Raw genomic sequence first — 26,689 nt, forward strand, 5'->3', positions numbered from 1 at the left:
GAATGCTCCAAGGAGCTCATATTGGGAATGCATTTTCTGCAAGGTGACGGTGACATAATTAACTTGCGTACATGGAGTGTCTCATTCTCAACCAAACAAGCTATGTCTGTCGAAGTCGAGAAGCGACGCCTTGTTGAGAAAACGTAACTGCGCAGGTTCGCGGCAGTGCAATGTTGCTTGCATACAATGAAACATTTCACGAAGCGGATGGAAACGTAGGCGTGCTCTTGAATAAAAAATAGCATCACTAGTGCCCTTCTTTATTTGAATAATGGTCGGGCATACTTCCCACTTACAAATTTTAGAACTTAATACAAACAGATCACCCGAGGTATCGCCTATTTTCAGGAGTTCTGCATGGCAACCGAACTGTGCAGCTTAACGACAGCATCAGCTGCTCCATGTGTCACCTGCAACATCCACGCATCAGTTATCATTAAAACTTATCTCCCGGAAGGTTGAAAGAAACGTATATACGCCCTGACAAAAGAATTCGCTGACTGCTTTTCCACTTCATCAAAGATGCAACACACATCGGTTACAAAGCACAGGATCATAACAAGATGCTGTGAGACCAATACGCCAGCACACATCTCAAGTGTCAAAAAGGAAAGAGAAACCATAAAAACAAGTAGGAGACACGATTTGAGATGACGCCATCGCGACTTCCAACAGTCCGTTAGAATCTCCTGTAGTGCTTGTTAAGAAAAATATAATACACTTTAATTCCATGTCGACTATCACAAACTGAACAGCGTAACTAAACAGTGTGTGTACCCTCCATTGCGTATAGATGATGCGCTCGATCGCCTGTGTTGCGCTAACTTGCCACCCCAAGTTTTATTGATGATAAATTGATATGTGGAGGTTCAATGTACCAAAACCACCATATGATTATGAGATACCGCGTAGTGGAGGGCTCTGGAAATTTCAATTGCCTGGGATTCTTTAACGTGTATCCAAATCTCGGCACACGGGCCTACAGCATTTTCATCTCTATTGAAAAGGCAGTCGCTGCAGCCGGGATTCGGTTCCACGACCTTAGTCACTAGATCACTGCTGTGGCGCCCTCTCAAGATCTTAAGAGTGGATATTGGCAAATAGAAGTGGATGAGCGGAACCGTGAAAAGACCACAATCATAACACCAAATGGCCTCTACGAGTTTAAAGCACTTAGTGAATTTCTTACAACATGCCACTCTGCATAACTTTAACTGCGTTCATTTGGTCTGTGTACCACGCCAGCGACAATTCAGAAAATGATGCACGTTGTCCTCGCGAAATTGAAATGGCAGTCTTCCTTAGTGTATTGGATGATGTCGCCGTTTTTCCGCAACATTTCATCATCCTGAGTTGCTGACTGCTCATGATAATGGAAGCCATGGGCTTGGCAGGCTTGACATTTAAACTGCGAAATGACCCTTAAGCTTTGAAGAACGGCAGTTCCTTGGGCACGTCAGTAGTGCTAAAGGCGTTCGCCCCGGTTCTTAAAAGACAGTGGCTGTCACGTGGTTCCCGACGCCCACAAAGAAAAATCGGTATGCCGCTTTTGGGGTTCATGGACGTACTATTGAAAATTTGCTAATCCTCTTACATATCGAACCAACCAACGCCACGACTTGCTGTTTTCCAGATCATGCGAGAGGATGGTTGCACTCTTCACAGGACCACTGATTATTTTGTGGTCATGCATCAAAGCTAAAATACATAAGACAAAAATGAAGGCTGCCACTTTTGCTTCCCTGCGAGATGCCTCGGACACACTAAGCCTCGGAAAAGCACAGCCGTCCACTCGATTGACCTATAAGCTAAGAGTGAACGACTGTACTAGCAAGCAACAGGTGTTTCTCTACTACCTGGGGGTAGAAAAAAATAACCACGATTCTATAGGTGCCGGTCACAGACGCAAAGCCACCGAGAATAACTCGTCGAAGAAAGATACACCCCTCCTCCCTTACTAAAGTAAATAAGTTAGTGCAGTGCTTGAATTCACCTTCATCGTTTCGTTGATTCTCAATTCGAACCATGGCTCGTGCATGTACCGTATTTACTCGCATAATAGGCGCACTTTTTTTTTCAGAAAATCCGGCTCGAAGTTAGGGGTGCGCCAATTACGCAGGGTAAAATTTTCGAAAATTTTTTCAACTTGGTTCTCGCGCTTTAAATCTGCACACTTGTCAAGTAAAAGGCGACTTTATTGTTTACCAATTAATTCAGCATAAAACAAACATACCTACGGACCTTTTAATGAACAAGCAAGAGCCGTCAACTGCACACACACACGTAAAATTTATTTACACAAAAGTCGTAGCTGTTCCTCCTTTTCTCTATTCGGAGTCCGAGTCGGAGATCACACATTCATCCTCGCCGAGCGGGGATTCGTTTTCGGTGTCCGAATCATCCGCACCCCACAACATGTCATCCTCACTCGCATCCAGTGCGTTCGAGATACCCGTCTTCTTGAAGCTTTTCCTGACGACTTCATCGAAGATCGCCTGCCACGCTTCCACGATCCAAGCGCACAGCATTTCCACAGCATTTCCTTAATCTTACCACCTGTAGTCAGCTGATGTCCTCCAGCCATCCAGGTGGTGTACAGACTTCGAACATTGTCCTTGAAAGGTTTATTCAAGGACACGTCCAAAGGCTGCAGTATTGATGTGAGGCCGCCCGGAATCACTGCCACATCTGTGCGCAGCTCCTTTAGCTCATCTCGTACACGGTCTACTAGGTGCCCACGAAAACTGTCCAGGACAAGCATGGACGGCAACACCAGACCACCCGGCCGCCGACCCCAGACTGTTTTCACCCAATCCACCATTTTTTTGGGGGGGGGGGGGTATGAGTAATTGATGGAACAGCCGTTTTTTTTTGCTCATAGACGCTTTTTTTTCAAGTTTTATTTCGACAAACACGTTGGTTAGGTTGTTGCACTTCGAATTTTTTTATTTGCTCGTCGAGTTGCCTTCTTTTTTTCTTCAAGGTACGGGGACCGCGTTCCAACTGTACCGCTGGGGGGTAGAATCGTTTCTGATCACGGCCAAGTTCGGGGTGCCCCTATTATGCGCGGAATTAAGAAAAATCGAATTTTCCGCGATTAAACTAGGGGTGCGCCTATTATGCGAGTGCGCCGATTATGCGAGTAAATACGGTATTTCCATGGTCGGCAAGTCAGCAGGCACAATACTTGGATAATGTTGACAAATCTGTACGTTCATTCCTTCGCACCTCAGCTAACAATGTGACCGACGTTCAAAACTTCTTTTCCTTCAGTAATACACCGCACACGTGTTTCTCAGCACCCAGTGTTATACATGCCAGAGTCAATGACCTTCTAAAGCACAGCCTTGCAACACGGTGGCTGCAACCGAAAATACTAAGCAGTTCGAAGTGGCGGGCACCCCGTCGGCGGCCACTGCATGATCCACCAAACAGCAGCCATGTTGGACTTGTGAAAGTTGCGAATGAGACACAGCGATGCCTACCGCCTGTCGCACGAAACAGTCGACGAGAGTGTGCCAGAAGAACAAAACTTCCCGTTCTTCGGCATTGTCAACGCATCGGAAATCGCTCAGCAACAGTGAGATGACCCGGCTTTGCTACAGCATATATGACAACTGCAAAGACTTGGGGTTCAAGTCACGCGAATTTTCTGAGGGCTCCCTTCGTTCTGCTTTTGAGAATGTGTTCTTTACAAGAAGAACTTCAATCCAAATGCAAAAAGTTCCTACTAGTTGTACCCACAGGTATGCGAGAAGATATTTTTGCGCATGTCACAATGAACTGCCCTCTGGGCAAATGGCGATAAGCTGTACGTTTGCTAGAATTAGGGTGAGATACTACTGGCCTAAATTGCTAGCATCAGTGCAGCAGAAAGCAAAAGCTTGCTGGGAGTTTGAAAGGCGAAAAACTCCATCTGTAAAACCAGTAGGCCTACTTTAGCCAAGAGATCCCCCGGATGCCCCATTCCAGTAAATCGGGATTCATTCTCGTCCTCGTCTACTGGAAAGAAACGAATAGTTGTCGCCACAGCTATCTGAACCGTTATGCTGAGACTGACTTTCTGTACAGTGCAACATCTCTCGAAGTTGCCAAGTTTTTTGTCAACAGCATAACTTTCAGGCATGGTGGCCCATTGTTCTTATTAGAGATCGTGGAACATTCTTTACTGCGTAGTAGACGCACTCTTTTACAACTTGCACTGCTTTTACAACTTGTACTCTCTTACAGTGCACTGCTACCTATCTCCAAGCACTGTTCTCTTTCGCGGTTATTGTACATTACTTTTGTTTTCTGCAGATTAGTTTTAAGACCTCCCTTTCCGCTCACTTTGTCCAATAAAGTGATCATAAATAGTAATAGGTCCCTTAAGTTACTCAGCAACTCAGTGTCAATCATGGACTGCAGGATACTAAGGTACTCTTCATTAACTCGTATTCCAAACTCTTCCCGTTCTAGGCCTCTGACAACGTCCTGTAAGCACGCGGTAAATAGCGTTGGGTATATAATATTTCTTTGTCTTGCACCCTTCATTATTGGTATTCTGTCATTTTTTATGGAACGATATGTCACATCCCTTTGTCTTACACTACTCCTCATGGGTATTATGTTGCGATCTTAATGGAGAACTATGTTCAGTTGGAGGTATGTTCCCTCAAGAGGAAGGTATATAACAGCTGTATCTTGCCGGTACTTAGCTACGGAGCAGAAACCTGGAGACTTACAAAGAGGGTTCAGCTTAAATTGAGGACGACGCAGCGAGCAATGGAAAGAAAAATGGTAGGTGTAACCTTAAGAGACAAGAAGAGAGCAGAATGGATTAGGGAACAAACGGGGGTTAAGGATATCATAGCTGAAATCAAGAAGAAGAAATGGACATGGGCAGGGCATGTAGCGCGTAGACAGGATAACCGCTGGTCATTAAGGGTAACTGACTGGATTCCCAGAGAAGGGAAGCGGGTTAGGGGGAGACAGAAGATTAGGTGGGCAGATGAGATTAAGAAGTTTGTGGGTATAAATTGGCAGCAGCAAGCACAGGACCGGGTTAACTGGCGGAACATGGGAGAGGCCTTAGTCCTGCAGTGGACGTAGTCAGGCTGATGATGATGATGTTCAGTTGATCCGCTACGCATTTCTTTCCGGTTGTTTACATATACTTCATCAACTCCCTGATTCCGCAATGTCTCGCCTCATGGTTTAGGAGCGGTACTTGCGCAGCTGAACGGAGACTTACTAGCAGTTGTCATTGCATCAAGAACCCTCAAAAAAAACGCTAAAGAAATTATTCTCGGCTTGACAGGGAACGACTTGCAATTTCGTTTGCAGTCACATATTAACCAGTATATTGCCCGTCAGTAAGTACTCATCGTCACTGACTATCAGCCGCTTCTTGTAATTGTGTGCCCTAAGAAACACGTTCAACAAGTTTTATCGCGGAGAATGCTTTGCTGGTGCGAGATATTTAATGCCTATGACAACGACTTGATGTGCCGACAAAGAAAACACGCCAGAATGAAGATGCGCTAACTAGACTTCCTCTGGCTTTCAATGTCGATGATCTGGGAGCACCCGGCGACGAGCTGATGATGGAAGGATGGCAGAAACCTCCTTGAACTGCTGAGAAGATAGCCAAATTACAATAAAAGACCTTGCGCTTTCCCAAGTTCATCATGGGCAACGGCGTCTTGGCAGGGTGCAAGTTGTACGAAAACTCTCCACGCATCGTCGTTGTGTATTATGGGTCACATGAGTCGTGATTCCCATGTAACAAAAGAGGAAGCTTTGACTATCCTTCATGTTAATCACCCGGGAATGATTACGATGAAACCTTTCGCTCACAGTCACTTGTGGTGGCCTGGCTTCGACGCTACCGTACAGTTGAACATGCGATCAGCCGGGACAAGTCAAGTGCACAGTCGCTGTCCTTCCTCGGCCACCATTCCGGAATGGACCCGCCCTAATGGTCCATGAAAGGTTGCCCACGTTGACTTCGCGGTGCCGGTGAACAAGAAAAGTTTTTAATCGTAGTGGAAGCATTCTCCAAGTGGTTAAAAGTAACATAAGTTCCGTCACATCTACTTCCGCTGCAACCATTGTGCTTGGATTATTGCTCGCCACTTCTGGAATAACGCATGCCATAGTTTCCGGTAACAAAATCGCATTCGTTTCATCTGCAATGCAGCACTTTTTTCAAGCTCACCATGATCAAGTGCACAACATCAGTTGCATATCACCCAGCTACAAATGGGCCAGCAGAACGTATGATGGCAGAAGTGAAAATGGATCTAAAAAAATTGACTGATGGAAGCATTTCCTGTCGGCTATCGAGGTTTCTGTTCAGGCAGCTTGTACACTACACACCACAATGCAGAAAAATCCTGCAGTGGTAATGTTTGGAAGACAGCAGTCATCCCACCTGGATGTGCTCTACCAACGAAAACGTACCCAAAAGGGGAAGGTGGATGACGTGGCAGCACTTTATGCACCGGGTCACAGGGTTGTAAAAGATTGACAGCATGCCTGCCTTCTCCCTCTACGTTTAATCCCACACTTAATCGTAAAGATGATTGCAGGTGCGCGTGGTGTCAGACCATTTTTTTCTTCCATATTTAACATCTTCTCTCCAGCGACAACAATACAAAAGAATAGTATGACTCAAGCGTAAAAAATGGGATGGCACAATACAACACAACACTGCAGAGACACTGCACTGGCTGGGTTCACATTCACGTCTCCTATACGATGTTTTCAGGACCCTTTCAGGACCCTTTAGTTGACTTCAGGACCCTTTAATTGACTATCGTCACACAAACACAGCGGACTTAGTAGCGAACTGTCGGCTTCGAGGGCTAAGGCTGCAGAACGGGCGTCATCGTAGTAAATTTCTATCGTCCTGAACTCGCGAGCCTCGTAGCTGTCGCCGAAATGAAAATGAAGTGGACGGGCAGACATACCATTAGCTGCACCGCGGGCTGGCCTGACATGAGGTGGCTGTCATCTCTCCATGGGCATCCTAGCCTTGCAAACCTCGGGCCGTCGTATTCAAGGACAAGGGCAGACCAGAGCCAAAGCAATCGCGATGGTCTCGCCTCGCGAACCTCCAGGTGACGAACGTTGTCCCATCAATCTACGACTCGTCCGTCGTCTTGGTCTCAGTTCCAGCCGGAACTGAGACCAATACGACGAATCATAGATCTTGCTTGCTTGTTTGGTTGATTGGATTCTAACGTTTTAATTCTGTTTGCAATTACCTTTGTAAATAGCTTTTATATGACGGAAAGCAAGTATATTGGCATGTATTTTTCAGGTCATTGTCCCCTTCCTTATGGATTAAGATAATGTTAGTATTTTTCGAAAATTATGGTACCCTCCCCATCATGAAGCACTTCATAAATAGGGTGGCCGGTTTCTCTCACACCGAATACTAATCATTATAGTAAATGCGTGGTGCAGACTATCTTCTTTGATTTTTAACAAAGGTGTGCGTTGAGAATTTTCGCAAGAACGCCACATGGCTACCCGCTGTAGTATTTGAATAATGCGGCAAACAGTCATTTGTAACCATTACCCAAGATTGCAGGAGTCACAGGCGTCATGAAGAATATATGAAGAGAACATATACGGAAATAGGAACGCCGTTAAAGAAGTACCCTATTGTTCATGGCCAGGAGGCGATTCATGCGATGACACCCATTTTTCTAGAAAACTAAATGCAGGTGTGCAGCGTGACAGAAGATGCACCGCTCTGTTTGGTTCACTGGCTAGCGCGCAAACGGATCAGTTCTTTGAAGCAGGAACGCCGGGAGAAACGCAGGCCACCCAACACTCGCAAGCCATTCCAGGCTGTATGCCATGCAGTCGCGTTTGTCGTAATCTGAAGGCACGAGAGTGACTGGACATGTGACGATACTGACATATAATTGACAGGAAGTGTAGTGTAATTAGAAGGGGAGAGTATTATATATAAGCTTTATGGCAACAGAGCAAAGACGAAGAGAACGAAGTGGCGCCACTGAGGACATTGAGGTCGCGGCCAGGCTACTAGATTGCTGTGTTCTGGAATTGCAATAAAGGGACATCATAACATATGTATGAGTGTAGTCAACTGCTGAATAGCCCGTACAAAATTTTATTTGATTGTTTGGTTGATTGGATTCTAGCGTTTCAATTCTGTTTGCAATCCCCTTTGTATATAGCTTGTATATGATGGAGAGCAAGCAGATCGACATGTATTTTTCAGGACACTGTCCCCTTCCCTATGAATTAAAATAATGTTAGCATTTCTCCAAGATTCTGGTACCCTCCCTGTCATGAGACACTTCATAAACAGGGTGGCCGGTTTTTGTGATACAATCTGTCTTCCGTCTGTCAGCAGATCTGTTGTTACATGTTTCTCACTCATAGCTTTCCCTCTCTGCATTCCCTCGAAGACGTTCCTGACTTCTGTCATTACCGGTGGGATGTCCTCTAGGGTATTGCTAGTTCTTACAGTATGGTGGTGGCTACTGTTTATATCCCTGTAAAACTCCTCTACTACTTTAAATATCTTATTTGTATTCGTAGTTACTTCACCTTTTTGTCCCTTAATGCATGCATCTGGTTTTTGTAAATTCCAGTTTCTTCTTGACCATTTTGACGGTTCCTTTATTCTTTAGAGTACGTTAAATAGTCTCCATATTATACCTTCCTACAGCGGGTAGGTTACATTCAATAATCAACTTCGCAGCTCAGCTTCTTTTATTTTGTCTGTTGTGTTTAAGGCTTTCAAATTTCATGTTTTCTGATGAGGTTTCCCGCGTCCTGGGACAGCTAGCTCGTGTCCTGTCAAACTAACGCACCTCCAATACCCACTGGACACGCCATAATGATAATCCTCGCATTATCATTCATTGCGCCAATGCTAAGTTCTGTTTTCTCGATAAGAGTCGAGTATCTGCTCTGAAGTGGGGATCTGAATTCCTCTACATTCGCTCTCAGTGCCAGCTCATTGATTGCCTCATTGCGTGTCGGTTCCTGTCGTTCCTCCTTCTTCATGTGTGGGTGAATTCGAGAGCCAACTAATTTATGGTGACTGCATCATCCCTTGCCAAATACTTCCACATCCTGCACGATGCTTAGTTATGCACTCAGTATGAAGTCTATTTCGTTCTTACTGTCGCCATTGGTCCTCCTCCATGTCCACTTACGTTTCACTTGCTTTCAGTAGAATGTATTCAAGATCCGTAAATTATTGCATATGGCGAATTCTACTATTAACTCCCCTCTGGCATTTCTAGTACAGATGACGTAATCTTCTACTTCCTGGTCTCCAGCCTGCTTCTTCTCTATCTAGCATTGAAGTCGCCTACCAGTATAGTAAACTGTGTTTTTACCTTAGTCTTCGCCAATTCCACACCCTCATAAAATATTTCAACTAATACGTCATCCCGGTAGGATGTAGGTGTGTAGGCTCGTATCTTCACATTGTACCGCTTAAGTTTAATCAAGAAATCTTCCACCTTTTCATTAGTGCTTTCAAATAACACGTATAACTTTTTAAATAATTCTGTGGGGAATTGGAGAATCGCGCAGCAGCGGGATTCGAGTCATGGACTTTTTGCATGTGAGGCGGATACTCCAACCAACATGCCATCGCGAGCCACATTTGAACATACCACCTTTTGAAATTTCAAAGAGTCTTTAGTTTCGAATCTTGAACAGACCATTTGTAACGGTCATTAATTTGGTGATTGGAATGAATAACCAACGTTACAAAGGCAACAAAAAATAAGGTTGGAATGGAAATAGCAAAATTGAAATGGTCACCCTTGCTGACATCTTTGGTCTGTGGGTTCAGAACGAGGATAGGGATGAAGGAACATGACCAAATAAAGGCTTAAAAGGAAACGACGTTCAGACTTTGTTATCTTCATCATGCTTCATTCCGACCAGATGGGTCTTGATTAGGGTGGTAGGAAAAGTAATACTACAGTTCTCTCCAAAGGAGTGAACGAAACGGTGTCGCTGTCTCAAATAAAATTGGCACTATTCGATGATTGCCAAAGGTCGCAAGCAGTATGTTGACGAACGGCTTGTCATTCCACTCTATTAGGAGAGGCACCTATGAGACGGCACTAGCTTGTAAAAAGCCACTCCTAATGACAACTTCTAAAGATCAGCGTGCATATCACGTTTGCCGAGCAAAAGGCAGCTTGAATAATAAGCACCATAAAGAAAGTCGGGAAGGGATGACCCGCAGATCACCGAATCGAATCTCGGCAGCAGTAGCTGCATTTTCAATGGAGGCGAAAATGATGTAGGCCTGTGTGCTCAGCTTCGGGTGCATGTTAAAGAACCTCAGATGGTGGAAATTTCCGGCACCTTCTACTACGGCATCTCTCATAATCATATTGTGGTTTCAGACGTTTAAAACTACATCTCAATTCATGTCGGGAAGGGAGATCCTCATAAATGTAGATATTTCACTGCATCCCCTAAAATTCCACAAAGGGCTGCTGAGAAAAACACCACATCACTCTAAAGGAACCATGTGGCTATGTGAAGCAGCGCTAGTGTTCATTTGTGCTTTCGTTTGTTGCTTTCATTTGTATGTTTCCGTTCATGCTTCCGTGTGGAGCTGTGTATATGGTGTGTGCCACTCATGCTACCCCCTCCAATTTCTGTGTATTATCATGTGTGCACCGCAAAGTGAACACCAAGCACTGCTAGAAGAGTTAACGGAGAGACCGCTTGCAGCATTAAAAATAAGCCACAGTTGTGGCGGACAGCTAAACGGAAGACGAGAAACGAAGTGGAGGCAGTGCTGTGCCAACACCTCGCGCTCGCGCTAGGAGATCGGCGAGAGTTGGCGCATGCGGAAAGGGCAAGCGGACGATCGCTGAGGGACGAACACCGCTTCGAACAAAAGCTGCTTCGCATCTAAAATTGGCTCATCCCTCATTTTAGGAATCGGCATAACCCGAAAGTGAAAAGTTTGTTCACAGAGGTAGTGAACCATTTCTTGTGCATAGTTTCATTACAAAGGCGAAAGAATGAATGCTTTAGCAAGAAATTGCAATGTCACGCCAACAAAGGCAGGCAGCGCGTATCTCAAGCACAAAATCACACATGAACTAAGTATACAGAGGACGAGCGTGGACAACTGTCACCGCTTGATCGTTCAACCATGCTGCTCAAACAGGAAAATGGGCAAAACGAACGCACAAGTATACACAGGACGAGCGCGAGCGATCATCACAATTCCTAGGCCCACGTGTGTGAGCAGCGCACTTGTTTTGTCAACACGGCCACGCAGCAAGTGATCTCAGCGATATTAAACCGCTGTAACTTCCAAGCAATGTTGCGGTGGAAGCGCAGAATCTACAAGCGCCCAAATCCTGAGATAAGCGCTCGCACAAGTGAACATCCATACCACGCATGGAGGAAGGCAACAACTTAGGAGGGGCCCTGACGCCACTCATTATGAAGCCGTGTTGAAGCTGGAAGTCGGCGATATTGACTGGGCGAATTCTCCTATCTTGTTTACATACGAATGTAAAGCAGAAGACGCAACTCTCTCTCTGGCTCGAAAAGCCCGTGGGCTGCGCAGGGCACGTATTGTGAATATCCGTAACCAATAGAACGGGGCTCAACACTCTGGGCCAGCGCGACACCTTTGGGGAAACCATTTCGTCCAGTAACAGCTCGCCGCAGTAACAGCCAGTAACAGCTCGCCGACAACAAAGCAAGTAGAAGAGAATGTGTGCTAGACTTACTGACAACGGCGAGTGCTTTCACGTCATGAATTCAGCAACTGTACAGGCAACACAATCGGTCGTGCGCCTTCTACGGTTGAATTGTGCCACGTGGGTGACGCGGCACCCGGCCACTAAGCACGTGTTCCGCATGAAACTTGCCGGTGTCAGCATTCGGCGACCGAGGTCACTTTGACTACGGTGCAAGTGGCACTTGAACATGGTTGATCTAACGTTGAGAACACAATGCTGGGGGCGAGAATAACAAGCGGAAAAGAAAATGTGGTTTAATACGCAGATGCTTGTTGTTACTGTACACATACCGAACACGAAACTACGTATATGTGCATGGTTCTCATTACGTCTTGCTGGGCACAAGAGTTTCATCCGTTGTCGCAAGTATTAGCACTGTCCAACCGTCACTGACCTGCAAGGCACTCGTCGTCGTTCCGCTTCGTCATGGTGCCTAACGCAATTTCGCTGAACACTTCAAATGCTTCATCCCCGTCTTCCGCCACACGACACGTGGATATGCGCTTGCACTATCGAGGCCCTGTGGTGAACAAAAGGTTTTGTAAACATTGCTAGGAGTACAGTAACTGCCAGGAGAACACTGCGTAACCAATGACGTGGCGCAGAGCACGGATATATTCTGCCACAGCTCAGCATAAGATTTACAAAGGTACACATGCCATCGTCAGCAGCTGCCGCTCACTACTAGACCAGCTACACCGTGCAACACGTAAACATAGCAACACCGCCATTGTGTCCAGTGATAATGGCCGCCATGGTGACATATGCTCCACACTTTTCACGTAGCGCGCCGGCACGGCATGCCCTCTCCTATCTTTCCTTCGTCTGTGATACCACGCCAGAGAACATCTATACGTACTTTCACCACACCATGTTATGGCGCGCGCTCATATGGCGAATTCAACTCGTCGAGTGGGTGCAAGTTTTTTTGCTCCGCGGCCGAGAACCTGTATTCCACTGGTAGATTTGAAGCAAGTTCGCGTGTTCCACTGACAGATTAGGAGCAATTCCTTCCGTGATGGAGCGTTTCGCGTGCTCCGTCTTGCAAAGACGGATTTTGCCGGAATTCCGAGATTACGTTGCCGTCATTTCCGGCACAGTCGGGCAGTGCTGTTGCCTGCAGCTGCCTTGAGCATTTTTTTTTCTTTTTCGGTGCAGTGCCCTCTTCACGGGTTTAAATTTCTAAAATGGCATTGTTTGATTCTGTTAGACGTGCTGCTGCTGGTTTCCTTCTCGTTTTGAGTGACAGCGGAAACACTAGTAGCAGCAGCGAGGTCGAGTTGCATATGCTTTCCCGCTATGTGTATGGCTGAAGTCTCGACCGAAGATAATCGACTATGCTGAGGAAGTTTTCAGGACTGGTTCAGTGACGTATGTGTAAACAACTTCCGGCGCGACCTCAGGCGGGGCATCCAAGTGTTTCACTCGCAGATCTGGATGGGCGCGATCCGAGTGCTCGCTCCAGGATTTTGGCGGCTGCTCCGAATCTATCAATAAAATTTGCCATTAGCAATGCGCAGGATGGTGCAAGGCAACGACTTTAGAGCGTGCGCGCGCCCCTGGTGCCACCTCGCTAATGATCATGAGAAGGCGCTGAAGTTGCTGAGCTCTGAGGACAACTAGTGGTACATAATTTACATAAATGGGTTGCCGTTAACCAGCTGAAAAACTTGGCCTTTGTGGTCTAGTGATTTTCAGCTGGCGCTACAGAGTGAGAAGCCACTGGCTCCACGCCCCACAGCAATAGTACATCTCATTTTTAGATGCGAACTATCTTGTGCTTGAGCTCATTTCGGTGTGTGGCATGACCACCATTACTATGCATGCGTGCCCCCGCCCCCTCTGTCCTCTCCTATGCTCTGCACCTTGCTACGCTGGCACAGGAACCCTACGCTTTCTCCTTTCTCTCTCGGCATCACTTCCTGCAGCCTTTACACCGCACTGCGCATGCGCGTTCTTTTGCCCATTCTCTCCTCTCCTACGCTTCCCCTTTCACCTGAAAACGCTAACGTAGGCATCGGCTGCTAGCAGGATTCTTGATTGAGAAAACTGACTGCTCGCACTGCAGAACCGTTAGCTGTCCTTAGATGAATATGTAGACCTTAGATCATTACGTCCAAGGTAGTGCCGGTAGGATGTTTCTCCAGTGCTTCACATCTACACATAGTTCCTTTTACAGAAAGATGGTGTAATTATTCAGTTGCAATGTTTTATTAAATATATTAAAACATCATATCTATGATGAAAAAACGACAGGGAAGCTGTGATGGAGGCCTGCAATAAACACTTTCGCGTTAAAAAATTCGGCAGATCCCACGCCTTGAGGAAATTTCTTTAATGCGGAACAGTCGGCGAGGAATGTTTTAAATGCGCGGCAGCTTATGGCGGAGTTTAGTCCGCTGTGCGGCGTGACCACCTTCACAACGCGGGCGCCAACTTCTTGCTTGAAGGCGAGAAGATAAGAGACCCTCTCCTCATCCTCAAAGGGCGAGAGGGGGGAGAGACAGAACATGCGCATTGGGTGAGCAAACGGTCAATGAGAACCATCTCCTCGCATAAGCAGGAAAGCCGGGAGGAGGTGGGTTCAAGGACGTGGCAGAGCCCTGCCTTCTCGTCATTTCTCCTCCAGCGTTTCTCTCCACCCTAGCTGTGCGCTCGTATATGATACTGCGCGCGCTCACTTCAATGCACAATCCGAACGGCGCGGGGCGTTCACTTTGTGGCACACACACACGGACAAAGGGTTGGGTATAACCTTAGCTTGTACGCAACATATACACAACTCTACCCACAAATGGAACATACACGAAAGCAAAGAAATTGAAACAATAAATTTTAGCACAAGTGAACACCAATGCTGCTTCGCATCACCACATGGTAACCTCTTGTGGGAGATGGTGTAACATTTTTTAAGTATAGCAGTGCGCAGATCGTATTAGTTGGCATGATGTTCAAGGGACATATGGCATTCTGCGGAGAGAGAAATGAATTTTGGTCAAAGGAAACTCGACAAAACGTGGTAGTCAATAAAGGCCTTATCACTTCCCTCTTTCCAGTTTGCGTGATATCTACAAAAGGATCCATCGCGCCATGGGCATCCTTGAATTCTTCGTCACACACGAGTGGACCTTCAGTGTTGACAACCTCAGACTCCTCATGGCGAGCCTCGAAGGGCCTGATCGCGAGGTGAGTAACACCTTTACAATGCTCTGGGTGGCATTCTTATTCGGGACGCCTGCCTAATGCTGATGGCATTGTATGACTTATAGTGATCACTGAGTCGCAAATTTCTTGTGGCGCCGTATTCACAAACGCTCCTCGACATGACTTCCACCTCAACTTCGTGGAGTTGAGAAAAAAGCTTTTTTTTAAGTCTAGGCATAAGTTGGAATCAAGAAACTGTTGAAAAATCAATGTTTTCTCTTACAAGGAGCCTTTCTCGCAGGCGTCCTGCACTTGAACGCATTTCATAAATGCACGGAGAGGAATCTGTGGCAAAATATACTGTTCAGTGCATTTCTTGATCACAAAAACAAGAACGTTTCTTTTCATTTTCTATTCTTAATATTAGTAAATGTCTGAGTCAGGGGTACAACGAAGGAAAAGGTCATCGTGAGTTCTGGCCCTTACAAAATTCTTATTCAAAAACAAAGAGAGGTTATTCAGCAATGACAAGAGATGGCATCGTAAATACATGATGGTTCAATCAAAATACTGTTGAGAAAATTGTTTATCAAGATATAAAATTGGCTCACGGCTTTCAATTTAAAAACCATCAATAAACTCGATAAAGAAACAACAGAAATATTGTTTGTGGAATACTTCCTCAATGGTATTTCAATAAAAACGAGCCGATGAAATGTTTTTTTTATTTGAAAGCACTCAACAGAATTATTGTCGACGAAATATTGAAGAAAGTCCATGAGTATTGAGGAAGAATTGATGATTACTAGAGTCAATCATTCAATCATAGCCCAACACACACAACAGGCCCTCAATGAGTGTCTTATCCTAACTGTTTTCTTTAATGGGAGATGGCATAATGTCTTGGTGTCGATGGATACTATGGGCCACGCTGACGCTTCGCGTATAGTCGCCACCAGATGGTGTCTCAAGATGTTAAAATTGTACTTATGCTGTGCGAACACCCTGAAGAGGGTGGACGCCTAAAAGCTACGCATTGAAGGAACTATTTGTATATGTCGCTTTCCGTAGCGCACTGTGCGAGGGCAGTCTTAGATGCAAAAGACGTTTTTATGGCAACAGAGTCTGAGACCACGGTGCACTGGGTAGCGTAAGAAGTTGACTTGCTGCTGTTGCGACTCCGGGTCCCGTGGGTCTCATTCTGGTAGCGGGCCCCCATCCTAGGGCCCATCGTCTAACAAGTCAGGTGATGCGCTCGTAAGAACAGCAATTTATTTACATCGTAAGTAACTGAGAATTTGAAAGGAGGTGATCAAGTCATCAAGTAAGTATGAGCTCGTGGCAGAACTGAACAAGAACTAGAGCTCAAGAACTCTAACTGAAAATGTGCAAAAGGTCGTCCGCTTATATATATACCGCCGCGTTGCCAACCCTGGGCTCATTGGTCGCAGCTTCAGCCAATACAGTGCTCGACGGTCTAGGTGCTCCACCAACGGAGGCGGGGAAAGACACCACACAATGCACGTGTAGAGGGCAGGGTCTACAAGTGGCCCAAATATAGTCACGAGCGCACTGCAACAACGTTTTGCACATGTCACCCAGATTTTTGCTCACGTCCGATGATCCTAGATGACCTTGGTTTCCAAGAACCCTTCCCGCAAGTAGGGTGAGGTTCGAAAGACTGGCTCCCAGTGCACGTGCCAAACTTGCCTGACTGCGTGCGGGTAGGACAATGTAGTGGCCTGACAGCTTACCGTCAAAACATGCCACTCTATTCAGCCGATCCTATGAAAAGAGGGGGAAGGAGGAGTGGCCGACTAATCCCCCGTCGTTTTGTGCCTGCCGCATGAACGCCGCCGCGCCCACCGTGCCCTCTCGCTTTACTCTCAGGATTCTGCCCCTCAACGCCGCTTCGCGGCTCTGCGCTATTAGCCTCTAGGAGGCGACGCTCACCGACGCTCACGTGCGGGTTTTCTTGCGCTTTTTAGATGCGGAGCATCTTATACTCGCGCCTTGTAGTGCGCCGTCCGCACCGCTTCTCGAACATTCGACAGCTGACGCGCGCGCATGCGCCGTCGCGCCGTCGCCCACTCTTCCACCATCTGTGCATCCCTTCCTCCTCTACACACCGCGCGCGCTTCACTCCTCCACCATCTGTGCACCCTTCCTCCTCTACACACCGCGTTCGACATTTACAATTCCCCTGATTCTCCAGTGGACGCGCATGTGGCGTCGCGCTTCGAGAACATTCAACAGCTGACAGTTCATGCGCCGTCGTGCTGTATATATACTCATGGTCGGCGCTCGCTCGCTCAGTTGCCGCTCGTCGGTTGGTTTGTACGGCGCGTCGACGTCCAAAATCGCGGTGAAATGAATTCCAACGAATCCACATACACAATGATCGACGTCCCTTCGACCAGCGCCGCCCTTTCGCATACGTGTGTACGTGTTCACTCATTTAACACCCCCTCCTACAACCACGTTAACCAATTTAGCCATCGACCCAAGTAAGTCGCAATTTAACACCCCATTTCACAACCACGTTAACCAATTTAGCCATCGACCCAAGTAAGTCGCACTTTAACACCCCGTTAACCAATTATATGGTCCGCATCCTCCTCAGTGTTCCCCCGAGGGAAGCTGCGGGCAATTTTTTTGTCATCTGCTTAGAGTAATCGCGAAACTTGCTCGGAGTTGTTTCCATCACGTTGAAAAGTAGTATTCACGTGTAATAAATATAAATGTGAAATAAACTGTCAATAGGCCTCTCACCAGAATGATAATTCGCGTCCCAGTCACCTTGCAGACGACAAGTTTACGCCGTTGTTTGGTCGCAGTGGCAGTTGTAGGTCTGTCTGTTTGCTTCAGCGGTGATGGCATCCTGATTTTTCATCGATCGCCATGCGCTGCTGCTGCGTTCCGTTCTGCACTTCCAGCCAGCGAAAGAAAGAAGCAGGTGTGTCCTTTCACAAAATTTCAGCGAACAATGAGCTACGTAAGCGATGGCTACGAGTTATCGCGCAAAGGTACTGGGTGCCTATTTCCACTTCGAATCGCTCGGCCGTGTGCAGTCTAAATTTTGTGGAAACTGACTTTAGGGAAAATACCAAAAGACGCATGCTAAAGCCCGATGCGGTGCCGAGTGCCTTTCCGCATTACCCATCCTTCATGAGGAAGGAGCCATCAAAGATAAAAAGCTGCAGCGGCACAAAGCGCAATTCCTCAACGAACACGTTGGCAAGTGTGCCAAGTCTGGAAATCGATTCGCGCCCAGCACTGGCGCCGGAAAATCGCGCAAACACGCTTGACCAAGCCACTGAGCCCAGTAGGCGGCAACAGCCAGAAAGTGTTGCTCCAAGTGACATCAAAGACTTGCGTAAACGTCGCTGCAGCGAAAATATCAAGTGGGCAACCAAAAACTCGAGAGCCTCATCCCGGCGACCCAAGCCGCAGTTTGTTTCTGGCGTTCGATCAGAGTCACATCCTCAAAAACATCCGATAACAATTTCTGGCACGAGAATTGGGAAGAAATGGCAAAATTTCTTCAACCTACATAAAGGACTATACAAGATGCAGCGGGGCTCGATTATGAAGCCCGTCTGTTTTCTCACGAGGAAAAACGTCTATCCGTAAAATATGGAAAAAAATGCTTGTCGACCCTGCCGTCCAGTTGTTTTCACCAGCCGTGACAGCGGCTTTGTTCTTCACATAACATCATGCCTAGCACACGTGCGATGCAAAGTTCGCCAGCATCAGCCCAACGGTTGAGTTCATGAATAATGTGAGCTGATGGTTTACTCTCATGGACGTGAGCAACTGCCAGCAGCATATAATTTACCAGAACTGTTCGGACACCAGGCAGTTTGATGATCCTGAGGACTGTAGACTTCATTGGCTGGAACTTGTTTTTTTAGAATACATTGAAGAGCTCAAGATGGCAAGCGCACCAATGAACTTCCTAACAAAAGAAGCTCACCAAGCACTGGTATTCACCACAGTCGCCAACGTCCAGTTATCAGGTTTATGTTAGATAGAGGGTTCAAATTTGTGTTGAGTAGAAAGTTTTCGAGCGACCCCATCGAATCCCTGTTTGGGACGCTGCGACGCAGCGCTGGCTGCAATGATATGCCTAATGCCAGGAGCGCTCTTTCGGGCCTTGAGAAGATGCTGAAGACATGTTTTGTTTCGGCTTCCCACCTAAGCTATGTGCAGAGCTCGGCTTCGTTCGCTTCCTCGGGGAGTATTATTAAGAGCGGCGAGTCAAGCAGCACATCAACAACAAGCGCGGTCGCAGCAGTGAACTAGGTGCAGCACCTACACAGGAACTTTGCACTTCGACGAAGCCGTTTATGCCCACGCCAGTTATAGCAGCAGTTCCTTTCATCGCAAGATACATATCTGGCGTCGTGAGTGAACAGACTGACTGCGAGCGCTCCTTGTCGTTAGTCTTGACGGCAAAAGGGAGCAGCACCAGTGCTACGGATGGCTTAATTTCCCACCAGGACAGAGGTGGCTTGTGCTACCCCACTGCGGTAGCTCGTGCGTGTGCTGCATGCCCTGAAAAGATTTGGGGACGTGATGCTTCCGCACCGCGCAGCTCTCCTTAAGCCTCTACAGACGTGCGTCGTGAAGAGTGTGGATGTAATTGTTGGCCTACCAGTAGTGCTGTGTGACCGTTGGGACCAAATCCGAAGGTGTAAATTAATAGAACTTGTGCGCAGAAGTTTCATGAAGCTGCTGTTCACAAACTATGCTGTCGATATCACCAATAAAAAATCTGTGACCAGGCTTTATCAAAGGAAGCCATTATCATGGAAGTTTTTGAAGCTTTAAAAAGCTTGCACGACACACGCAAGCCTTCAACGTTGAACTGACAAGAGGTTTTAGTTCAACCCGTTGTTTCTGAACTTGTACTGACTCATTTATTTTTATTTTTGTCTTTTTTGCATATAAAATTGCTATGTCTTGTTTCATTATTTCAACCTGTGAATTCCACCTATATTTCGATCGGGATCGATATTCGGCAGAGCACACCTTCGAGCGCTTGCAAACAAAAAAATAAGACACCTTACGAGGCGTTTTTTAGTAGTATGTTACCAAAAGAAACGCACGATTGCGAAATTACCGAACACAAAGGAAAGTAAATGCATAAAATTGGAAAAAGCCAGTGACTGCGCCGCATCCACCCACAGCAGTCAAGCAAAGTGAGGCCACGCGAGAGGGTAATAACGTGACGCCACCACGCGGTCACTTGGAGAAATAGTGTCAATCGAAGAGCAATAGGAACGGGCGCGACGCAACTGGCACAGAGAAAACAGAGGAGGCGCTGTTTTGAGTGACGCTGGGGGTGGTATACGGCCACCGTCATACACAACACAAACAGTAAACGGGCTCACTTTCAAAGCCCACAGTGCAATACACGCGGAGGACATCGCTATCGCTCTCGCTCTCACCTATCTATTTTCGAAACATATCACCACCGATTCGCAAAAGGCCTGTCGAAACTGTGAGCTAGGCAGGACTCCCCCACTTGCTCGGCGCATATTGTAACCTAGCTGCCAATACGTTGATTCAACGCCGTGTAATATTTCTTGGGCACCCCGTCACCAAGGACTCAGGGGAAACAGAGGCTGATCAGGCAGCCCGCGCACTCTCTTCCCGGCCTTTCTCTCAGTCTTTGGAAGCCTACTCCCAATCATACAATTCGGCCTTTTCATTCAAAGATATTATCAATCGCTACAAGGAGGAGCATCACCGCTATTCGGACCCTTCTAAGGAACGGCATCACGCTGACGAGCGCCTCCTTTTAAAACTGTTTACTAATACTGTATTCTGTCCGGCGGTGCTAAAACATTGAAAGCCATTATTTGATGGCACGTTCCAGTTCTGAGAATAGGAGGCTGACATTTTGCAAATAGTCTGGGCGTGGTAGTCAGATCCACCTACCCCTCCCCCCCCCCCCCCAACCTCACGAGAGAGGATAGAGAGGAGGCCCTGCTCGGCTGTCAGTACCTGAAAGCCGTAATGGCCCTGGTTCAACGGACGCTGGTGGCGTTGCTTTCTACTGGAGCTCTAGAATAGTGGTTCCACCTAGGGCTGAAAGAAAAGGAAGCCAATTAGACCCCAACTCAATCACCTCTCTATAAATAATGAATGGTTAGTAAGTGTTTTGACCACCACCACCCCGATATACGAACCCGCGTATGGGTTGAACAAAGAAAAACTCGTTCTCGCAATACATCCTTCAGGGTATGCTTAATGTGTTCAAGCAGTTACCTCGTTATCCTGTAGTAGCGCCAATCAGAATTGTCGCAATTTTCGTTATGGCTTCATTAGGCCCCAACGATGGAAGCCTGAACAGATAAGAACAATGTCGGAGTGGCACCTAAGAGATTTTGTTTATCTAAAATCGGTCTTTGTCGAGACGCTATTTTTATCTCCGTACAGTGCAACCAAAAATGTTTAGTGAACTTTGAACTACTTGGAACTTAGTCGCGAATCACTTAGAGTGCACTATGCACTAGATAAAGGTTTTGTTTTGGATCTGTATTAGTCTTATGTTGAATGAGCACGTGTACATGTAGTTTTCTAAGAAAACCTTACCAACACAAGCAACAAACGTGTGCTTTGTTTTTTACTTGTTTTTTTGTTATTTGTTGCACTGATTTTTCACTAACGTCAAACTTCGAAGCCCTGCATCATGGTGGTTATTACCATGGAGAAAAGCTTCTGCCTTCGGAAGAGTTACACCAAGGAACAGTAGGGTATTTTGTGAATGCACTGATTAGTTTCGTCGGTCTCTTTTTTTTTGTGAATAGGAATGTGAATATGATTTCATGAATATTTAGAAAAAGCACTGTTGATTCCTCCACTTATTCAGTCTTTTTTTTCAATTGCAGACCTTCGACTTTGACATTCGCTCTATTGACTGGGTAGCTTATATGGAACAGTACATACTGGGTGTTCGTAGGTACGTTTTGAAAGAAGACCCTTCGACCATTCCAACAGCCCGGAGAAACCTTAACAGGTGAGTGTAAACACATGCCTTTTAATGTACAAGTAGGCTTCGTCTTAATAGCGTACTAGAGATTAAAGCAGTGTAAGATGGTGTTAAATTTTCCTGTGGCTAATCTGACTCTTGTCACTGTTTAAAATGTTTCGAAACCCATTTCTTAGGTGTTTGAATGGTGGACTTTATGCTATAATGCACGCACTCTCACTTTGTGAAGGTCGCGCGTGTGCTCAGTGGGCAACCTCTCAAGAATTTTAGGGGTAAAGTACAGTGTCAATTTTTATAGAAGGGAACACGAGAGCGCGCGGCCTGAGCACTCCGTCGGCTGCTAACAGCGTCTTCAAATGCGATCGATAGCAACCATAGTTTATTCTTGCGTCATCTCGCGGCGAGCAAAACAAGCAGTCACTGCTTATGTAGAACAGCTGGCAAGAATGCTACACCCTCCTCCTTCAAGGCGACTACGCAAGAGCTGGGGATCGCATTAGACGGGGAGGGGGTCGGAATTTTTTTTGCTGGTTCCATATCATCAGTGAGTGGTTGTTCTGCTCACCGCGAGATGACGCGAGAAAAGAATCTGGTTGCTGTCGCTTCTGCTTGAATGCGCTGTTAGCAGCCGCCAGAGGGCGCAGGCAACGTGCTCCCGTGTTCCCTTTCATAAAAACTGGCCAATCTGGCCCAAGCGTGCGTCTCCCAGCTGCCTCGTCATTGCGCGATCGGGCGTCGGTTTCAGAATCGCTGCTCCCAAGAGGATCGAACCAAAAATGATTCACCACGTTGCGAATCTCAGCGATTCAATATTCCCCAGTGTTTTCATTGTCGCTTGTGGACGTGGGTACGACGGTGACGTTAATGGGGGTGGCAAAGACATGCCTATACTATAGGGCCTAGAATATGGTATGTTCTGGGCGCTATACACCTGCACGATGAGCAGAGGACATATCTAATGAAAAAACTTGAGAGTTTCGTGTGACCACGTGATCAGATGGGGCGGAACCGCTGTAGGGCACCACTTGGCCGCGCTGAAATTTCGCGGGCTTTGCACTCGTCTTGAATTGGGTTCAATACTGGTTGTACCTAATAATTTTACACATATTATTTGGCCCCTCTGTCACATTATTACAACCGAATCCTTACTAGGTGATCAATAACTACAGCAGACAAAAAAAAAACGTGGCAGGCGTGAAGTTGATAGCACTGCTCCTTTTCTTTGAAGATGCGTATCTGCGACAAGGTTATTTTTGTGGAAGACACTACGCAACGTTGATACCATCACTGTAGACGAGCGAAAGGGCGAGTGCTCTCACTCGCCATGAAAGGAAGGAGAGCAGGTGTATCTGCGAGAAGGTTCATTCTTGTGGATGACATTAGCGAATGTTAACGCCAATGTTGCGGACTAGTGAAAGACCGAGTGTTCTCGCCATTGCAGAAGGGAGAGCACTTAAATCTGCGAAAAACTTGTTTTTGTGGATGTCATTACCAATATCTCATTCCAACACTACAAGCCAGCGAAAGGCCGAGTGCGCCTTCTCGCCGTGACAGGAGGAAGAGCAAGTACCGTAATTACTCGAATCTAACGTGCACCTTTTTTCCGGTTAAGCGAGTTCATAAATCGCATGCGCGTTAGAATCGAGTACGAACAAAAAAATTACGGTCAATCTATTGCCATCGGCAAACCCGAAATGGCCGCCCCCTACGTGCGTCGGCATAGCGCGTCGGCCATTTCTGCCTATGTGTTTCCCATGCGCGGCACTTGGTACGTGTGCTGAGGAGTTCGTCATCTAGTAGTGCATTTGAATCGACGGCGTGGATGGGCCGACTCCCAAAACTCGAGTGCACCACGATGCCGCTTTTAAAAGAAAAGTCATCGCGTGTGCAGAAACGGACGGAAATTGGGCCGCATCGCGGTCGTTCGGAGTTCCCGAAACGTGCGTGCGGGACCGGCGGAAACAAAAGCAGAAGATTGTCGACAGCAAAACTTCACGCAAAGGCTTCTGTGGACCACACCAGGGTCGGTTTCCGCAAATTAAAGGGCTGCACGGCGAGTATGTGCTTGAGCAGCGAGTCGCATAGCGGCCCGTGACGACAGAACTGCTCCAAGTGCGGGCTATGCAATTAGTCTTAGAAAAAGGTCTAATGCGGAGCCAGTTTTAAAGCGAGCAGGTGTTGGCTAAGTAACTTTATGAAGAGGAAAGGCTTTTTCCTCCGAAGGGGAACATGCATATGCGAAAAGTTTTGCGGAAGAGTACGATGAAAAGCTTCACAGTTTTCAGAGGTTCGTCCTAAACTTGCGGCGCAACAACGGCTACCTGCTTGGGCAAATCGGTAATGCCGATCAGACGCCTCTTTACTTCGACATGCCTGGCACCACAACCGTCGAGAAGAAGGGGGCGAAGCAAGTTCGCGTGCTGACATCGGTCCACGGTAAAACTACAGTGACGGCAATGGTCTGTTACACGTCAGATGGGCACAAGCTTCGCCCGTACCTCATATTTAAATGGAAGACGCTCCCGAAAGGAGTCGTTTTTTCGAGTGGTGTGATCGTGCGGGCCAGCGAGAGAAATGGGTGCGCGTTGCAATTGATGTCTTACTTTTTTTTTCGCGGTGGAAATCGGGTGCGCGTTACAATCGAGGGCGCGGTAGAATCGAGTAAATACGGTATATCTGCGAGAAGGTTTTTGTAAATGGCATTACCCAATATTGATGCCAGCGCCGCAGACTAATGAAAAGCCGAGTGCTCCCCCTTGCCGTGAAAAAAGGGCGAGCACACGTATCGGCGAGAAGGTTGGTTGTTGTGGATGACTTAATCGAATGTATATGAGCACGCTGCAGACTAGCGAGATACCCAGATAAGAGAGGGGATGATTTATTGTGAGTCAACCGTCATTCTGACTTACTTCTCTCATTCTTGCACACTGTTGCGCGAGTGGAGCACTTGTCAGCATGGTGGGTCCTTCAGTCACTTTTACATTCTGCGATACAGTCTTCTAAAACGCTTCTTGATTGACCTTACAACATGGTGGGTGCTGTATGCTTCCTCCTCTGCCAACCGCTCCTTCAGAGGTTTCGTCGGTGGTTGTCTTATTCTTGCATTATGCCCGTTCTTCATTCAACAACTAGTGGGTTCGAGAATGCTCAACAAAATTTTTGATAGTCATTACGTAGCGGCCCGGTGTATTGCTAACCGAAGAACATTGCATTTGAAACACACGTAGGATTCAGACAAATAGTCAACTGTTGTAGACTTTGTAGAGGAAGTCCTGGTCTTTTTTCTCCTGTTTGTGTTTACGCATAAGGGAGCCGCACGAGCACGTAGCAGTGAGATGTTTGTGCACTCATGTGGTCGGTCGTCTGCTTCGGTGCTGTGTCCGCCAACAAGCATCAAAATAGCAGGTGATCTGAGGCGAGTGTGATGCCGCAATGCCATGTCCCTGCTTTATCGTCTTATTTTGGATGATGTGAGCACACCGTGGACCCATGCAAAGCAAAATCAAATCTGGCTGTAGAAAATTGGCTAATACTATACTCTATAGCTTCCCAGCGCGTTATACATACTTAGATCTTTGTAACATCTGGTTACTCTTGTGGCCATTTAGAGCTATACGTTATTGATCTACCGTGAATATAACAGACTCAGAAATATGATTTACCGGCAATTAACAGCCGATACCTTACGTAGGACAGATGCATGCTGCACTGCACGCTCTGCGTCCTTACCAAACAAACTGGTAAACAGGGTAAGGCATACCTTCTCGTAAGCCTAAACAGCATGTCGACCCCTCTCCTTAACAGCCACAATGAAAAGGGCACACAGAACAAACCAACCTCCTGGACGGCCTTGTGTAGCACCGCCTCAGAGCCGGCCCAAAGGTGAGCTTGCCAGAATACCGGTGACCCGAGCAGTCATTTGCATGCTTCGCCTGCCAAAAATCACGCCGCGAGCTTGTCATGAATGTACAGTGGAGCGCCTAGGCTACGCATGCTCATACCAGACATAAAAAAGACGTAACATGAGGGTGCCTTGACAACGCAGTCGCAGGAAGGAACCTAGCAACTATGGGCAATGTTTTCTGCGCATCTCTTACGCCAGCTCTCCGCGATACACTGCCAGCTGGACTTCGTTACGCCTAGCAGTGTTACGTCGTTTTTGGTCGTGGTTCCTGTGGATGTTTTGTGTGCCTTATTGCCTTTTTTTTATTTCAGGATCTACTACATTGGAATGTTGGTCCAGCTGCTCTTCGTGGCTGGCGTTATCCGACTTCTGGTGAAGCACACGAGAACATTCAACGACCTTTGGTGGAGCCTCATCTCTCACATTCTTCAACTTTCAGTACGCATCTCCCTGGCCATGCAGTCTGTTGCATCCCGCCACTGAAATATATGTCAAGATTACACACCTTCTGCTTTTATTTTCTAATAAAGGTATAAAAATGTTCATGCCACCGCTATCTTTCCCATTGTTAATTTCTGTATATATAACAGCTAACTCACACATATAAATAAGTTATTTCTAATGTTTCTACAGTAACTACCTTGCTTTATGCTGTCACTAATCTTTTTATCAAGGACAATAAATCATAAAAGCGATTTCAAGAAAGTTTAATCTCAAACGTGGCAACCAGGCAGGCAAATATAGAAGCTACATCAAAAACAAGACCTAAGGAAGAAACATGCAGTACGATCACTCGCGTACCACTCAAAAATTTATTGTGCAGAACCATTTTTTTAAACTCTGTGACAGCAACCAACAGAATTGATTGGCATAACC

At 46.7% G+C, this 26,689-nt stretch overlaps 1 protein-coding gene across 3 annotated transcripts in view; it reads left to right on the forward strand.

The window, feature by feature from the left end:
• Positions 1–26,356, forward strand: part of LOC119169118 (putative fatty acyl-CoA reductase CG5065) — a 143,197-nt gene extending 116,841 nt beyond the window's left edge. For 2 of the 3 annotated variants that reach the window (XM_037420221.2, XM_037420222.2), the window contains exons 10-13: positions 14,822–14,951; positions 21,809–21,936; positions 25,714–25,791; positions 26,125–26,356. In XM_037420221.2, coding sequence (XP_037276118.2) covers positions 14,822–14,951; positions 21,809–21,936; positions 25,714–25,791; positions 26,125–26,296 — 508 coding nt within the window. In that variant the 3' untranslated portion in view covers positions 26,297–26,356. The remainder of the gene's footprint in view (positions 1–14,821; positions 14,952–21,808; positions 21,937–25,713; positions 25,792–26,124) is intronic. The other variant, XM_037420223.2, reaches the window with a different exon arrangement.
• Positions 26,357–26,689: the final 333 nt, after the last annotated feature.

The sequence above is a fragment of the Rhipicephalus microplus genome, chromosome 2, assembly GCF_043290135.1.
Source record: "Rhipicephalus microplus isolate Deutch F79 chromosome 2, USDA_Rmic, whole genome shotgun sequence".
NCBI classification, from domain to species: Eukaryota; Metazoa; Arthropoda; class Arachnida; order Ixodida; family Ixodidae; genus Rhipicephalus; species Rhipicephalus microplus.